Raw genomic sequence first — 18,928 nt, forward strand, 5'->3', positions numbered from 1 at the left:
AACCTCTTAACTCATTCAACAAAGCTACTCGAATACCACACAAGGCACTCTTCGGAAGTCTTGACTTCCTACTTAATGCATCTGCTACTACGTTGGCCTTACCTGGATGATACTCTATAGTACAATCATAATCTTTAATCAGTTCTAGCCATCGCCTTTGTCTCAGATTTAGCTCTTTTTGATCAAAAATATACTTCAGACTTTTATGATCTGTGAAAATATGGCAGTTTTCCCCGAACAAATAGTGTCTCCAGATTTTTAGTGCTAAAACAACTGCTGCTAGCTCAAGATCATGGGTAGGGTAATTATACTCATGCTCCTTCAACTGCCTTGAAGCATAAGCTATTACATTCCCATCTTGCATAAGCACACAACCTAATCCTAGCCTTGAAGCATCACAATAAATCACATAGTCCTTCCCTGTTACAGGAAGTGCCAAAATAGGTGCTGTAACTAGTCTTTTCTTCAATTCCTGAAAACTTTGCTCGCATTTATCTGACCACTCAAACTTAACATTCTTCCTTGTCAAAGAGGTCAAAGGCAATGCCAATCGAGAGAAATCCTCAATAAAACGCCTATAGTATCCTGCCAAACCCAGGAAACTACGTACTTCTGTCGCACTAATTGGTCTTTCCCAATTGACAACCGCTTCTACTTTTTGTGGATCGACACTAACTCCTTTTGCTGAAACTACATGCCCCAAAAATACTACTTGTTCCAACCAGAACTCACATTTGCTGAACTTAGCATATAACCGTTTTTCACGTAGAATCTGTAGAACAATCCTCAGATGTTCCTCATGAGATTCTCTGTCAACTGAGTAAACTAATATATCATCAATGAACACAATCACAAACTGATCTAAATACCGATGGAAGATCCTGTTCATGAGATCCATGAAAACCGCTGGCGCATTCGTTAAACCGAATGGCATAACTCGAAACTCATAATGCCCATACCTCGTTCTAAATGCTGTTTTAGCAATATCTGATTCTCTAACCTTCAACTGGTGGTATCCTGACCTTAAGTCAATCTTAGAGAACAACGTTGCTCCCCTTAGTTGATCAAATAAGTCATCGATGCGTGGTAAAGGATACTTGTTACGTATTGTAACCTTGTTTAACTGTCTATAGTCAATACATAATCTGAGGGTACCATCTTTCTTTTTCACAAAAAGCACTGGTGCTCCCCACGGCGAAACACTAGGCCTGATGTATCCCTTGTCAACTAGTTCCTGTAACTGCATCTTCAATTCTTTTAGCTCGCTTGGAGCCATTCTATACGGGGCCTGTGAAATAGGTGCTGTTCCTGGTAATAATTCAATGGTGAACTCAATCTCTCTATCAGGTGGCAAACCTGACAGATCATCTGGAAATACATCAAGAAACTCTTTCACCACAGGAACATCTTCTGGCTTTAGTTTTTCTCTCTGCACTACTACGATGTGTGCAAGAAACGCTGTGCAACCCTTCCTCAGTAATTTCTCAGCTTCCAAAACTGAGATTAAACTTTTAGAAACGGCCTTCCTCATACCTCTAAAAACCACTTCAGCAAAGCCTGATTTTCTGAAACCCACTTCCTTCCTATGGCAATCCATAGATGCATAATGAGCAAATAAGAAATCCATTCCCAAAATTACATCTAACCTCTGCAACTCTAGTGGTAGCAAGTCCACTAGCAAACTGATACCTTCTACTAAAACTTCACAATTACGTAACACCTCATTAACAAGTAAAACGTCACCAACTGGAGTGTATATAGCTAACCCCTCAGATAAAGGCTCTAGCATCCTATTCAACTTAGTCAGAAATATACTAGAAACAAAGGAATGCGTAGCACCTGGATCAAATAAAACATCTGCAGGTACATTACAAATAAGAATCGTACCAGTAATAACGTCTGGTGCATCCTCTACTTCTTGTTGAGTCATAGCATAGACTTTTCCCTGTTGCCTCGGTCTTCCAACAACTCCCTTTTGCCTTGCACCACTGGTGCCCTCTGTTGGAACCACTGAAACTCTCGATTGCTCAATTGTCTGGGACCCAACTCCCTGATCTCTCTGAACTGTCATGTTCAACTGCGGACAATCTTTCTTGAAATGTCCTGGCTGTCCGCACTGGTAACATACACCAGCACCTACCAAACACTGACCCCGATGGTTCCTGCCACAACTCGTGCATGGTATTCGCCTGACGGTACTAGCAATGGACTCCTGACCTGGTTGCGATCTTACTATTGATCTAATGGGTTGACTAGGTATTCTCTGGCTCTGTCTCTGAAAAACACTACCATAGCTCACGTTCCTCAATGCTTGGCCTCCAGAGCGATTCTTAAAATCTTGACGGCTTGAAATATTTATCCCAGGCGTGAACCTCCGCTGCTCACGGCCTCTAAATCCACTAGCTGTTGAAGTCCCACGACTAAGCTCCACTACCGATTTCTCTTCTGTTATACTCTGCTCCACACGAAGGGCAGTCTCCACTAACTGAGAGAAATTCGTCTACTTAGCAATGGCTGTAACTGGGGTACGTATTTCAAAACGCAACCCTCTTTCAAACCTTCGGCACCTGTCACTCTCAGAAGCTATAATAACGTCAGCATACCGTGAAAGCTCGGTATACTTCCTCTCATACTCAGCCACTGAAAGTGATCCTTGTTTCAACCCCAGAAATTCATCCCTCTTGGCTTCGCAGTATGTGCTGGGATAATACTTATCTTCGAATATGCCTCTAAAAGTCTGCCAGTCTAAAGCACGTGCATCACTGCGTCTTGCTAATATAGATTTCCACCATCCTTCAGCCTCTTTTTGCAACAAAAATGTGGCCAATCTAACCTTTCGCTCCTCAGGACAATTCATCACATCAAAACACTTTTCAAGCATATTCAACCAGTTCTCTGCATCAGCTGGATCTGTGGAACCTTCAAACACTGTAGCCCCTAACTTCTTCAGTCGTTCAATTCCGTATGCCTTTTCTGCATCACTAGGCTCTGCTCTATCTGTCCTTCCTATTTCCTGTGTTGTTCTCGCAAACTGCTCGTTTCCTGCACCACCTCGAACTCCTAGGGTACTAGATTCCCCTACAGATGGACCTTGGATAGGACCTTGCATCCCGTCCTGATTCTGCCGGCGTCGTCTACCAGTACGTGGTGGCATGACTCCTATAATATGTCAACACATTAGACATACTATAAATACTTAACTCAAATGCATGATACTAAATGTCTACTCACGTATTAATAATAATTGGACTCACTTCTACCCTTACCTAGACCATACTCCACTAGTTCCCTTTAAGCTAACTTGACGTTCAATTATTTACTTTCCAGTTTCTTCTTAGAGCTAACCGCTCTACCTTAATTCCCATGGAGCAAACTGCTTTGATACCAAGTTGTCACACCCCCTCCCGGACTACCTGCTACCTTAGACCGAAAGATGGCGTGAAGCCGACGAACAACGTTATTCTGTACCTGTATCTGTCGACTCTGCTTAAAACTTTCATGTGATGAACTTGCCAATCTAGTATATAAACTATTGTACATGCCACAAAACACATCGGATCCTAGGCTAGTCAAACACAGCTAGTCAAACACATACATGAAGTGTACCTCAAAATTTACCAATTTCACGAGTAAACCTAAAGACACCTTAATCAAAATATAACCAACAAAATTTACACAACTACAGCTCCTAAAGCTTATACAAACTGTGGAGTATCTATAACATACAAGGGTGTGAATACATCACAACACAACAGACTTTATGCCCAACTCAAAACACGTACTGGCAATCGATAATGAAGCTTCCGCAGACTAAGGCAGTCTATCAGGCACCGGGAAGTCGATCTCTACCTGGAAAATGGGTAAAACATTTTGGAAAGGGTGAGCTATGGAGCTCAGTGAGTGACTCAGTTTAAAACTATGAATTTAAAGATAAGAGCACGTGAAAACTTTACACATATAAATCTGTTTATACAAGTCGTAAATGTAAATGTGTAATAGTAAGAATAGCTTCCTTAAATACTCAGCATGTTCATCATTGAAATCTAGCAAGGCATATCAAGTATATCGAAGCATTTTAACTAACATGACGAATCTACGTTGTGTAGGGTACACCTAGTACAACAACGTTTACAAGCACTACGATGTAGTGGGGCCCGCCCAGCACTCCCATCGTCTTTGTCGTAGTGGGGCCCGCCCAGCACTCACGACAGCATCGTTGTTACGGAGTACACTCAACGTCAACAACGAAATCTAACCAGTGTGCACACGGTAATCTCTAGCCTCAGGCTCAAGATCTCAGTCATGTAGTTAATGAAAATTTCATAAATTATCATAAAATATTAAAACATGTCTGCTTATAAATTTTACACAAAGCTCGAACTTTACTCAGCTCTTTCGTGGAAAATTGTAGTTCTTAAAACAAAACTTCATATTAATTCATGCTTTGCTTAAAATATTGTGGTTTAAATACTTTCCAAACATTTAATATCTACGTGCTAGCATAAATTTCTTTAAGAAATCTAGTCTCCAAATGTGTACTTGAAAATAGTCATGAAATTCAAATACCTTTCATGGCTTCGTAAATAAACATTTATCGCATTCAATCATAATAACAGTTATGGAAAATATTTCAAAGTTGGTTTTGTCACTCACAGTCTTGGGCTAGATCCTTGGTCTATAAGCTCGGTTTAATTCTTCTCGACCTGCCAACAACCCAACCGAGTATTAAAACCCTAAACATTCTGGTTTCCTAAAGATATACATAACATGTCGCACCAAAGATGACGCTCACGAAAACAAAGCTTAAGAAATAAAATCCTATTTCAACAATTCTCTAAAATTTCCAGATTTCTAACATAAACTTCAAAGGACTATAACTTTCTCAATACTTAACCAAAATGAGTGTTCTTTATATCACACTCTTCATTTTGAGATCCTCTAAAACTTACATGAAGACATATAAATCTGATTCCCCGAGCATAAACACATATAACCCTAAAAACAGAACCACTCCCAGAATCGCGCTCACACGACCTCTTTAACTTGTTCCTACAATTTAACCAATATTTAGTGGTTTTTGGTTTACAATTTCTTCATGAAAGTTGTAGTAAATTGAATAAGCTTTCCAACCATACCAAATAGAGATTCTAACTCCACCGATACACTCTGAAATACAAGAAAAACCAGAGATCTCTTGATTTCGAGTGGAAACCAACTGCCATGTTTTCTTCATCAAAAAGCACCAAATGAATATCCGAATTTGCTCAAACGTTCTTCATAAAGTTTGTTTAAAAATGAGTTAACTTTCAGTAAATGTAAATGTCACCTCATAATTCCTTTTGAAGAGTTCAAACCGAATTAAAAACCAGTGATGTGCAGAATAAACTAAAATTCAGTCATTGATACACTTTGCTTGAGTTCTCCTCCTCTTCTTCAACCTAAAAATTCTAATAAAATTTCTCTTCTTCTTCCAAACTCTCTCTTAGAAGTTCTCTGCAAATTGAAGAAGGAAAAAGAAAAAAAAAATAAAGGGAACTTGGATGTCTTCAAACTTGGCGGTGAAGGGAAGAGAAGAAGAAGAAGAAAAGAGAAAATGAAATTTTCTTCTCCTTTTCTTCTTTTTTTCCTTTATTTTCTTTAATTAATTTAATAAAACTATTTAATATATAAATATATATATATATATTTATATTTACACTTAATTTCCATTTTCTTTTTCTTTTTTTTTCCACATTTAAAGAAATTGAACCAAGAAAATATCGGGTTTACAGATTCGTAGTTTCCTGGGATTGGCAGGTTACTACAAGAGGTTCGTGGAAGACTTCTCATGTATTGCCAGCCCCTTGACCCAGTTGACCAGAAAGGGAACCCCTTTTGTCTGGAGCCCAGCTTGCGAGAGTAGCTTCCAGGAGCTTAAGCAGAAGTTAGTGTCTGCACCAGTTCTGACAGTGCCCGATGGGTCGGGAAGTTTTGTGATCTATAGTGATGCCTCCAAAAAGGGACTGGGCTGTGTTCTGATGCAGCAAGGTAAGGTAGTTGCTTATGCCTCCCGTCAGTTGAAGAGTCATGAGCAGAACTACCCTACCCATGACTTGGAGTTGGCAGCAGTGGTTTTTGCACTGAAAATATGGAGGCACTACCTGTATGGTGAGAAGATACAGATTTTCATCGACCAGTACTTCTTCACTCAGAAGGAGCTGAACATGAGACAGAGGAGGTGGCTCGAGTTGGTGAAGGACTATGACTGCGAGATTCTGTACCACCCAGGTAAGGCACATGTAGTAGCTGATGTGCTGAGTAGGAAGGTCGCACATTCAGCAACACTGATCACCAAGTAAGCCCCTTTATTCAGAGATTTTGAGAGAGCCGAGATTGCAGTCTCAGTAGGAGAGGTTGCCTCACAGTTGGCTCAGTTGTCAGTGCAGCCGACCTTGAGGCAAAGGATTATCGTTGCTCAGCTAAATGATCCTTACTTGGTCGAGAAGCGTCGTTTGGTAAAGACAGGGCAAGGTGAAGATTTCTCCATATCCTCTGACGATGGCCTTATGTTTGAGGGACGTTTGTGTGTGCCGGAAGGTGGTGCAGTCAAGACAGAGTTGTTGACTGAGTCTCACAGTTCTCCATTTACCATGCATCCTGGAAGTACGAAGATGTACCAGGACTTAAGGAATGTCTATTGGTGGAGGAACATAAAGAGAGAGGTGGCAGATTTTGTCAGTATGTGTTTGGTGTGCCAGCAGGTGAAGGCACTTAGACAGCGACCAGCCGGGTTGTTACAACCCTTGAGTGTGCCAGGATGGAAATGGGAGAGTGTGTTGGTTGACTTCATTACGGGACTGCCCAAGACCCTAAAGGGCTATACAGTGATCTGGGTTGTTGTCGACAGACTCACGAAGTCGGCCCACTTTGTGCCAGGGAAACCCACGTACACTGCCAGTAAGTGGGGGCAGTTGTACATGACAAAGATTGTGAGACTACATGGAGTACCCGTATCCATCATTTCAGACAGAGATGCTCGTTTCACATCGAAGTTCTGGAAAGGACTTTAGCTTGCATTAGGCACGAGGTTAGACTTCAGCACGACCTTTCACCCTTAGACTGATGGTCAGACAGAGAGATTGAATCAGGTTTTGGAAAACATGCTGCGAGCCTGCGTGTTAGAGTTTTCAGGGAGTTGGGACTCCCATTTGCATCTGATGGAGTTCGCTTATAATAACAGCTACCAGGCTACCATCGGCTTGGCACCATTTGAGGCTCTGTATGGTAAGTGCTGTAGATCCCCTGTCTGCTGGGGCAAGGTTGGTGAGCAGAGGATGCTAGATCCCAAGTTAGTTCAGACCACCAAATCAGCCATACAGAAGATCCGAGCCCGTATGCTGACAGCCCATAGCAGACAGAAGAGTTATGCTGATGTACGACGTAAGGATCTCGAGTTTGAGGTGGGAGACATGGTCTTTCTGAAGGTAGCACCTATGAAGAGTGTTCTGAGATTCGAGAAGAAGGGGAAGCTAAGTCCACGCATTGTAGGACCGTTTGAGATACTAGAGCGGATTGGCCCCGTGGCTTACCGCTTGGCGTTGCCCCTATCTTTTTCTACATACATGATGTATTCCATGTCTCCATGTTGAGGAGGTATGTCGCAGACCCGACGCATGTAGTGGACTTTGAGCCACTGCAAATCAGTGAGAACTTGAGCTACGAGGAGCAGCCTGTCGATATCTTGGCAAGGGAAGTCAAGAAGCTTCGTAATCGAGAAATTTCTCTGGTCAAAGTCCTTTGACGAAACCATGGAGTTGAAGAGGCCACGTGGGAGACAGAGAGGACATGCGAGCCCAATACCCCGAGCTGTTCGAGGATTAGAACTTTCGAGGACGAAAGTTTTCCAAGGGGGGAAGATTGTAACGCCCCGACAAATTTGATTTTCATTTATTATTATTTAAGTGTGGTTACGAAAAAATCCGAATTTATTTGAGGAACTCTATCATTTTGATTTATGATTAACTAAGGTTTGAAGTTTTTTTTTTATTGAGTTGGATTTTAATTGTTTTATTTGGAAATAAATTGGTGAAGTTTTGTTGTTAAAGATTAAAATTGGTAGGTTAAGGAGAGAGAGGTGAGGATTTAATTAGGGAAAAGAAAGAAATATTCTTTTTCAAAAAAAGAAAGAGAGAAAAAGGGGGGATTTAATGAGATTTGAAAAGAGAGAGAAGGTAAAGTAAGTGGGTTTAAATATGCATTGGGACCCGTGTACCAAAAATAAATTTTCTTTTTGGTAAAGAAAACAAGAGAGAGAAACCTAGAGAAATTTTGGAAGAAAAAAAATAAAAGAAACTGCTTGGAAACCCTAGCCGCCGCCGACCCTAGCTCCGCCGCACCGCCGCCGGATTCCAGCCAACTTGTACGGGAGCCCAGCCGCAACCCCCGAGCCGAACTCCCTCGTATGTCTCGCGCCGCCGCGTCGAGTCGAGAGCTTCGAAGCCGCGCAGCCCAGCAAGTCGTCGCCTTCGCGGATCGGAAGCCGCCGCATCTCGCCAGCGGAACTCCCTCGTCCGCAAGCCGTCGCCTTCGCGGATCGGAAGTCGCCGCGTCTCGTCAGCCGAAATCCGTCTGTAAGCCGTCGCTGAGTACCGCTAAAGCCAGCCGTCGAAGCCGCGGTGTTAGCCGGATCGCCCCGCGCCCCATTCACGCGTAAAACCGACCCGGCCGAGCCTCCGCCCCGCGACCCGAGCGATCCGCGTCCGCACGTGTACAGCACCTGCGCCCAAGCCGAGTTGCGTCCCCGTCGTAGCCGAGCTGCTTCCTTCCGCGCCGCGCCTGTCTGCACCGTGTCCGAGCCGATCCCAGTCTTCAAGCCGAGCTGGTTCCTGCTTCTCTAGCCGAGCCGATCCGCCTGCTCTTGAGCCGCCAGTCTGCTCCGGTTCCTTTTCACCTACTTTGGTGAGTCAAAAGTGTTTCTCACACCCAGCCTAGATTTGAAACATTAATCTAAATAATTTAATTTGGACTAAATTAAATTATTCCTTTTAAGGAACGCCGTGGACCAATTGACTTGGAGCGTTGGACTTCTTCAGCAAGGGCAAGCGTTGCAACCTCGACCTAGGGTAAGTTATCCCAACCACATTTGTTTGGTCTTGGGTCATTTGGTGATTCAATTACGAGTTTTGGTGTTTTAAACATTTAGGATCTCGCTGCTTGGAAAGCACGTTTTCTGACCGTTAGGGCTCGTTGAGCAAATCTCCAGGTAAGAAAGTTCTACTACTAGTTCTGTGATTAGAACCATGAGACCGCTTAGACCTCCAGTTATGCATGATAAAGATTAGACTGCATAACACATGTAATTAATGAGAGCAAGATGTGTTTGATGATGTGGTTACATGATGGTATGATATTGTGACGTTGTGACTTGTTGTAATTGTATGTTGGATATTGTGATGGTTTGTGAAATGGCGATTTGACTGGTCTGGTTACATGATGATGCTATGTGCATGTATGTTATGGTTAGGGTACTTGTTAGCTTAGCCTATTAGAGTCATACCTGCATGGGTGTCCTTCGGGATCACCACCTATTTAGGGCTGTGTAGTCCGACGGGACGCCAGTCTAGCATGAATATAGATATGATTCGAGTGGCTCGACGGGGTCCTCGCATCCCGATTGTCTTAGTGTCACCCCCAGGTTCACTACAGACTAGTATGTCCTAGGTGCTCCCCCGGGACACCGAAGACCAAATTTTCGTTCCTACGGGAGCGCATGTTGCACGTGTTCGGGAACGTGCCAGAGATTGGGTACCATTTACAGGACTCTAATAGGAAGCTAACAGGCACCTAGTGGGACTAGTAGCGGGTCCCTTACTGAGTATTTTATACTCACTCTCTCCATGTCATGTTTTTCAGGTAGAGGTCGAGGTAGGGACAAAGGCAAACTGGCGAGCGGCCAGAAGTGACCATGGCAAGCCATAGGGATTTCTGCTTCTGCTTACCCCGTTTTAGACATTTTGTACTTGAGTTTTATTTTCTTCCTTATTTACTATTTCATTTCTTTAAAAGTAGATAGGGCCCGAGTAGGATTTTAACATTATTTACATTTTCCATATTATCCTGATTTGATTTTCATAAATAAAATTCTGAAGTTTGATTCGTTTTAACTAAACTTTATGGCTTAAATCATGTGTTTTGCCTTTAGTAATAACTTCGGCTCAGTATAAGGAGTTGGGTTGTTACACAGAGTATAAAATATCTATCTAAATTCAAATGAGAGAAAATTTAATTTTCTCCAAAATTGGATCAAATGTCTGGATTTCCAGAAATCTTGAGAGTATTCTGAGATTTCTTTTTTTTCTTCTACTATTTGGACGAAATTTAAATATTTGGATAAAGTTTCGGGAAAGTTTGAAAAAGATTAGAATTTTTTTTAATCAATTACATTAGGTTAGTTCAAAATTAAAAACTTTCATGGTTCTTATTTCACACTATTCAATAGTTTCACATGTCAAATGTGAATTTCAACCGAAAAATGAAGCTTCTACCGGTTCAAATTTTTTCCTTTTAATTTCCATATTTTCTCAATTTTCAGTTTTATTGTCAAGAACTTTCGTTTTTAAAGAAACTGAATTTCAAAACAAATCGAAAAAAAAAAAGAACATTGATTGTTACTTAGGGTCTTTTCGAAATATAACAAATTAGTAAAATATTTACATGGTATAAAACAATTCTAAAAATGAAAAAACAAAAAATGCCCCAATAAACGCGCAATTAATTGGCCACACGTGCGTGTGTATGATCTCCTAAATGATCATGATATATGAATGTGTAGGTAATGGTACACAGTCATGTAGGTAGTATCAACATGATCGTTTAGTTCTTTTGAACGTTGAAAAAAAAGCTTCAAATCTAAATGATCATGTTGATCGTGCTAAACAATCCTATGCTAAAGGATCATGTAGTTCTTTTTAAATGATGAAAAATGATTTCAAATCTAAAAAGTTCATGTTGACTATGATAATCGATCGTGCTGATAATGGTAAACGATCGTTAAGATCATGCCACAGTGATATTTAAACAATCTTGACATTCTTCAATATGAGGAAAATGAAGTACCTTCAAAAAATCTTGTCAAAAATGGTAAAGATAAAATAGGAAATTTAAACAGAAGAATCAATGGTTTTAAACAGAAAAACAAATCGTTTTAAACTATAATAAAAAAAAAATCTTCAAGTGGAGCTGAACAAATGTGGAAAAGAAGATGAATAAATTGCAAAGAAGAATAAGAAAGTGGAGTGACGAATCGTCTGCAATATTCAGTTGCAAATATGAAAATTATGAAAATATTATATGGCATTCATAGGCTTTTACATTTTGTTACACATGCGTAAATATTAATCTAATAAGCATACTATCCTTATGTACGAGACATATAACATGCCAACACAACGGAAAGTTGATGCTACTTAAAATAATCATATTGCCCAAACCAAAACTTATAATGATCTGTAAAACCTGCTATAAAGACATTAATTTACAACCAAAATATAACAATTTACAAGCCTAACGATCACTACCCATGCTTTACCTAGTATTTACGAAACCCAAACTTAGGTAATTGTAAAGACTCTTAAGCACAACCCTACCAACATATTAGAAATATTTACGAAACCCAAACTTAGGTAATTGTAAAGACTCTTAATGTAACGACCCAACTTTTCCGGACTAAGCTGAGGTCACTACCAAATACCAAAACTCGACCATTCAACATAAAATTTAAAACGGACCAGATACGATTCATTAAAACAGTATAAACCTTATAAAAGACAGTTTTCGGGCCCTATTTTAAATAATTCAAAAAGTCACAAAATAAAATGTCAAGTCACCAGTCCAAAAATCACAATCAAAATATTCTGACAAAATACATAGCGGAAGCGAAAGAAAATCAGACGCGTCCATATGGCCTTCACGCATCCTTCCTGCCTCTCGTCGGTCTGCCCCTCGCCGTGCCCCTACCTGAAAAGTTGAAGAAAAGAAAGGGTGAGTATAAACATACCCAGTAAGGGACCCACTACTGGGCCCGTTAGGGAACAACAGTTAACTTCCTATTCGGGGGTACCCTACGTAACAGTCTAGTGGTTCCGTAGAACGCACATATCAGTCTAGTGCTCCCGAAGGATGCACATATCAGTCTAGTGCTCCCGAAGGATGCACATATCAGTCTAGTGCTCCCGAAGGATGCACATATCAGTCTAGTGCTCCCGAAGGATGCACATATCAGTCTAGTGCTCCCGAAGGATGCACATATCAGTCTAGTGCTCCCGAAGGATGCACATATCAGTCTAGTGCTCCCGAAGGACGCACATATCCGTAAGGCACACTACCCCATAGATGAAGCTAACCGTTACCCCTCAGTCCAAATTAAACTGTCTACATCAGTCACATCTCAACGGCATTCATATTACAGTCCCGCCATAGGCTTTGTCAGTCAGATAGTATAGGTTTAACATCTACACCCTCAGTTGCTTTATGCATTACCGATTCGCACACCAATAGGGAAACCCTAGGTCCAATCGACTAATCAACCAAAACCGGACTCACTGTCCTTCCCCGTCCAAACTCCATGAACCACATCCAGACCGGTGTTTAATACATACTAAACCGTAACTTTAAGGTCCATCAACATAAAATTTTTAATCCACAAATAGCAGTCACAGTATAATTTCATCAGACAAAAAAATAATATCAGTACTTAACAGTCAACACGCATACAGATATTCAGTATAGTCACTAACGTGTAATCCCCTGTGGATTACTACGGTTTTAGCCTGGACTCGGGGTCCAGTAGTAGGAAAACCCTTACCTGAAACTCGGTTATGCCCCTCGATCGAAAACTACGCTCAACAGATCCACCTAAACGAAACACGAAAGTTTAGTTGATGACTCTAGTAGCAGTTGTTTTAAAAGGTCAGAAGCGCTAACCGTTGACTTACCCAAGGAAAGGAAGCTAACTCCAACCCGGTCTGCCGCGAAACCCGAGAACTTAAGCGTCAACTCTGCACTACCTTCAAGGAAGAAAAGTAGGGCCATATCTTAATCCAACATTCAAACTCGAATCGAACGAGGTAACATTAGGGAATTCATCAGAACAATCCTTACCGAAGACTCACCGTGAACCGAAATGAAGGAAGGAAGGCTTAGGTGGCTCGGCTCGGCTCGGCTCGGCTCGGCTCGGCTCGGCTTGGTTCTCGGCTCGGCTCGGCTCGGCTCGGCTTGGTTCGGCTCGCGGCTCGGCTCACTCGGCTCGCGGCTCGGCTTGGTTCGGCTCGCGGCTCGGCTTACTCGGCTCGCGGCTCGGCTTGGTGCGGCTCGCGGCTCGGCTCACTCGGCTTCGCGGCTCGGCTTGGTTCGGCTCGCTCGGCTTGGTTCGGCTCGCTCGGCTTGGTTCGGCTCGCCCGGCTTGGTTCGGCTCGCTCGGCTTGGTTCGGCTCGCTCGGCTCGGTTCGGCTCGCTCGGCTCGGCTGGAAGTGGTTTCGGGTCAGGTTGGCTTGGAACCGGGTCGCACGGTTCTGTGGCTTTTTCCTTCCGGCGAACGACGGCGTGTCGGCGTCGGAAACACGAGCTGATGGCGGAGATGATGCCGGCGGTGGTAGAACGAAGAGAGAAAGCTGGAGAAGTGTCGGCTGAAGATGGACGGTACCCCTCGGTGTTCTGCCGGCGCCGTAGTACGAGGTGAGGACGGGGAGGATGGGTGATGGCGGAGGCGAAGGCGGAAGAGAGAGAAAAAAAAAAAAAAAAAACGGAGACGGAGAGGAAGGGAATGGCGGAGACGGAAGCGAAAGGGGAAGACGGAGACGGACGGGAAGATGGTGAGGCGCAGCGTGCGGGAGAGAAAACGGAGATGGAGGGGGCTGCGCGCGCGAGGAGGAAGAAGGAGAAAACGAAAGAAAAACGGGGGGGGGGGGGGGGGGGGGTAGGCGGCGCGGTTAGGGTTTTGTTTTTAAAAAAATTTTATTATATATATATATATATATATATAATTCTTAATAACTATTTAATATTAATAATTTAAATTAAGTAATAATTATATATATTAAATACAAATAATAATAATAATAATAAAGTAATAATAATAATATATTAATAATATTAATATTAAATAAATAATAATTTATTTTATTGTTTTAGAAATAACATTATTTCTATAATATTAATTTATAATAATATTTATAATATTAATATTATAACCAATAAAATAAACATTAATAATAATAATAATATAATTAATATTTTATTATTATTATATCAACTTGCATTTTACATAAAACGAGAAAAATTTTTACCTTAAATTTTCGGGGCGTTACACTTAAGCACAACCCTACCAACATATTAGAAATAGAAGCGAGGGCTTCTAACATCCATAATTATTTAATTAAATTCAACTTCAACAATACTAAAAATACACAACTTTACTTAATTCTCTTAACTTACCATTTAATCAAAAACTCAACAAACACCACATGCCAAAACCTCTAATTAATTAAATATTCATCCAAGAAATATTTAATTAATTTCAATTCCCACATAAATCAAATAATTTTCATTAAAAGTTGGAATTGAAAAGATAAATTGTACCTATATCTAAATGATCGCATATAAATTGTAGTCATATCTAAACGATGAATAACCAAATCTAAACGATCGCAAATATATTAAGCGGGTGTTATTGACGGCGTGATTGACGGGACATTTTTGGTATTTTACACGGTGGGCCTCTAAACTTTTTCTGTTTTCGAAATTGTTCTATAGAGGGTAAATATCTTGCCGCTTTTTTATATTTTTGAGAAAACTCATGTGTTTTACCAATTAATTTCATATTGTAAAGTTATTTATGCAATAACATTTGTTAGGTGATACAATTATAAAGAAAAAGCAATAATACCTGTTTTTCAGATACAAAATCATTATTATTTTAAATTAGAATAAGCTTTAATATGTATAGAATAATTGACATCACGACATAATTAATGAAGCGCAATTATATTCAATTAGTTAGTTATATAATATTTCTCCTCTCCTTTGTTAAAAAGTTATGTTTCCATCCATTGAGGATTAACAACTAACTATATTATTGATAATTGCCAAAAAAAGAAAAAAAAAAAAAAAGAACAACAATTGAACTGAAACAAAAAAATATATTTTCATTTTTTTATTACACTTCTCCATTCCACACCTATTATGTGAATAACAAACCTGTTTTCAATAATAAATAGTTATAAAATATTTACAAATATTATAAAAAAACCCCTAAAATAATCCGTACATATTTAACCTGACATTAGAATCTCTAATAAGACATTATTAAGTGTTCTAATACGTGTAGCCGAAAACTAATCTATCACTATTAAAAGATGTTCTATTCATTAACAAAAACTTCTCTCTATATTATTACTTAGATCATTCTATTGTCATTTTTATGCATATATTGTTAATGAACGGTGTTCTATGTATATTATTATTTATAGACCATCAACATTATTGATGATAACATTTTATTACCAATTGAATAATTTTATATTTTATAATCATATTTAAATGTTTGCTAGACTGTATTTATATCTATCACCATACACACAAATGAACTATCTAAATAATAATGACCTTAGGTAACCAACTACAATTTGGTGGGTTGCATAAAATTTAGATGTAGTCTAGAATGCACCTTACCTTTCTAACATCAATGTTAACAAAAGTATCAAAGTTTTAATTAAATAGAAATAGTAAAAGTAAGTCGATTTCGATAAATAATTTTAGAAAAATTATAAAAACAAAATATATTTTAAAATTAGGGGAAATAAATATTTTATTATTTTCAAATGAGTCAACATTTTATTTTATTTTGTTTTGTTTTTTGGGATATCTTTTTCTTATAATTGAAATGTCGATTCCCTCTCATATTCATATTGAAGATATAGAAATATATCTACAAATGGATGGAAATTTAATGCTATTAAACGTACCTAATATTTTTCATTATGCATGACATTCAAAATTCTTAATTAGATGGTTTGACATTAGTGAAGCGTAGGTTCTATTTGGCATTACTCGGCAAAATAATAAATTTTAATAATCTATATAAATTGCACATTGGAGATTCCTATAAGAAAGGTAAGCCATTGAACACTCTTGCAAAGCATTCTATCGAAACCATGTCTCTTTGTGGGAAACTTGTGAGTGAATTACCAATAAATGCATCAGCAGAAAAATGCTACAAAATCTTCAAAGATAATTGTAAGCATATGCCTAATATTACACCAAAATTCATTCAACAAGTTGATGTTCATGATGGTGATTGGGACACTCATGGTCATGGCTCTATCAAAATTTGGAACTACTTTGCCGGTACTTATGCGTATAAACTATCAACAACAATCGATCATTTCTTATTTCCTTATTTGTATTTTTGGTTTTATTCTATTTTCATTTTTAGATTTTTTAAATCTTAAACGTATTTTGTTTTCTTTGATTTGTCGAATGAATAAATGATCGTCTCCATACATAATATCATATTCGATCTTAATTTTACTTATTATTTTATTTTTTGTTTTGTGTTAAGATGGTAAACCAGAAGTTTTGAAAGAGCAGGTGGAATATGATGATGCGAAACTAAAAATAACCCTGCGTGGAATAGAAGGAAGTCCATTCCGGGACTATAAATTTTTCAAACCAATTTTTCAATATGTACCAAAAAGTGATAATCCCAACCATTGCTTGGCCATTCTAACAATAGAATATGAGAAACTCAATGACAGCTCTCCTTATCCATACAAATACATCGAGATCATGAATGGCATTACCAAGGACATGGAATCTAACCCAAGCTTTTGATTCATATGAGCTTCATAATAAGTACTCATCTATATGGAATAATCACATTAATATCCTTAGTATTATGTCACTCTATATATGGTGTATTTATGTATTTTAATCACACATGTACCATTAAATAATTGTCATCTACTTGAAAACTTGATGAAGCTCGGTTGTTATTATATATTACTTTTAAATATCTATCTATATATATATATATATGATAATATATGTGTTGTCAACATATGATATTCAAGTTTTTGCCTACTTCTTGTTTTGATCCTCAAATATGTCTTTAGTGTACAAATACTGTCTGCAATATATTTGTGAAATAAACAAAGATATTAAGTCTAACAATTTAAACAACCAGATTTCAATAACTTTTATTATTCAATTGCATTCATTGTGAATTTTAGTTTATTTGGAGGTTGAAAATTCATAAAGTTTGTAGCCTATTTGTTGGCTTACCTTTGTTCATTTGGTCTTAGTTTAGGTCTAATTAATCTAGAAATTTGGTAAGGATCAAAGTAGGATCAAATGCATAGAATAGGGGAAGGTCCATCAAATCCAAACTAGACTCTTTTAACATTGAATCTATGTGATTTCTCTTTGTTTCATGCAATTTATTTTTTTGTAATTAAATTCCGCTCAACTCCCTTGGGTTACGTGGTTGGAAATTAGTGCTTCCTAAATTAGACCAGAATTTACCACTTAGACTAGTATTCGGTGTATGATCAATTCAATAAAATAATTGACATGAATTTGGGCAATGAAATACATATATCAACCCTTCCTCTGTATATCATGTTTTAAAGTAGTTTTAAATGTTAAAAAGATAATTTTTGAATTAAATGAGTTTGAAATTTAAATGTTTTATGACTTATTTATATGTTTAAATCAACGTTTCAAAGATCATGAATTAGATATTGTTCTATTAATTAGAAAATTATTGCCTTACAATAAAAAGTGATCAATTTGTCAATATGTGTTTTAAGATCACATGCATATTAGTAATGACCAAAATTAAATATCTTGAAGAGGTCAAGTCGTTACATTGTCTGATCTTTAATTTCTCATTCAGTATTTTTATTGTTCTTTCTTGGATTTTATTCCTGCTATTTTGGTTCACCATTTGTTTATATATCTGTTCCAATAACCCTAACCACGAAGTCCATTCTTAGGTAAATATACGAATATTCCCTTAAATGGTATCTTCTCACCCACTCTATGGCACGGTTGAATAAGAAATTTTAGAATCAATTACAAATCGTCATATCATTTACTAAAATAATTATATTTGAGATTAACTAAAAATTGGCATGTGTCCCAAATTAAATTTAAAGACAAATTGGACAATTTTAATGATGTCACATGTTTTTACTATGACAATTAGATCAAATTAATTATTTTGGTTCGATTAAATATTATTTACTTGGGCTAGAATTCAATTAAGCCAAAAATAACCTTTATTTAGCCCAAAATTAAATATGACTAAAATGCATGTGATTGAGCCCATGGGTATGATTCATGGACCAGATCAAGTTCATAAAAGTCCACCATGGAACTCTATAAATAGAGGAGTTCTCTTCATCTGTGGGGAAGAAAATTTTTAACTTCAGAAGGTCTAGAGAGAATTCTCCCAAGAGATAGAAGAATCCTCAACTCCTGAAGTCGAATACCCTCGAAGATTGAAGCTCTTTTGAAGATACAAACTTTCTTCCAAGACTCCAACTCCAAGAACATCACGTGTTTCGCTTCCTCAAATTAAGCATAAGCATCCAGCCGAGAGAGAATCAGAGGATCAAATTTTAGAGATCGAACCACATCGCATCAAATCAACGTAAATACAGCGTCAACACAAGTTCAACTCCACGAACCAAATATCTCAGGAAATCTCGTGTGAACAGGCACACATGATTTTTTTTTATTGGTTGGACTATAAACATTTGTTCATTTGAAGAGCACTGGTATTTAAGGTCTAGAAGTAGCTAAGGGGGTAAAATCGTAATTTAACCTGCTTCTGTTATGAACACTTGTGAAGGACCAACTTACTATTATTGGTCTATATCAATGAACACAA

The 18,928-nt window shown here is 38.5% G+C and overlaps 1 protein-coding gene across 1 annotated transcript; it reads left to right on the forward strand.

Annotated features, from left to right (window-relative positions):
• Nucleotides 1-16,154: 16,154 nt before the first annotated feature.
• LOC103491917 (MLP-like protein 328) lies at nt 16,155-17,092 on the forward strand. The gene is made up of 2 exons (XM_008452033.3): nt 16,155-16,380; nt 16,595-17,092. Exons 1-2 carry the CDS (start codon nt 16,188-16,190, stop codon nt 16,864-16,866), a joined length of 465 nt encoding a protein of 154 aa, XP_008450255.2. The 5' UTR covers nt 16,155-16,187; the 3' UTR covers nt 16,867-17,092.
• The last annotated feature ends 1,836 nt before the right edge of the window (nt 17,093-18,928 follow it).

Source organism: Cucumis melo, chromosome 10 (genome assembly GCF_025177605.1).
Source record: "Cucumis melo cultivar AY chromosome 10, USDA_Cmelo_AY_1.0, whole genome shotgun sequence".
Classification (NCBI taxonomy): Eukaryota; Viridiplantae; Streptophyta; class Magnoliopsida; order Cucurbitales; family Cucurbitaceae; genus Cucumis; species Cucumis melo.

What these genes read in the sequence shown, in the direction of transcription:
- LOC103491917 (XM_008452033.3), top strand. Translation starts at nt 16,188, where the DNA reads ATGTCTCTTTGTGGGAAACTTGTGAGTGAATTACCAATAAATGCATCA. An exon ending in AATTTGGAACTACTTTGCCG is followed by an intron (nt 16,381 to 16,594) that starts GTACTTATGCGT and finishes TTTTGTGTTAAG; the next exon opens with ATGGTAAACCAGAAGTTTTG.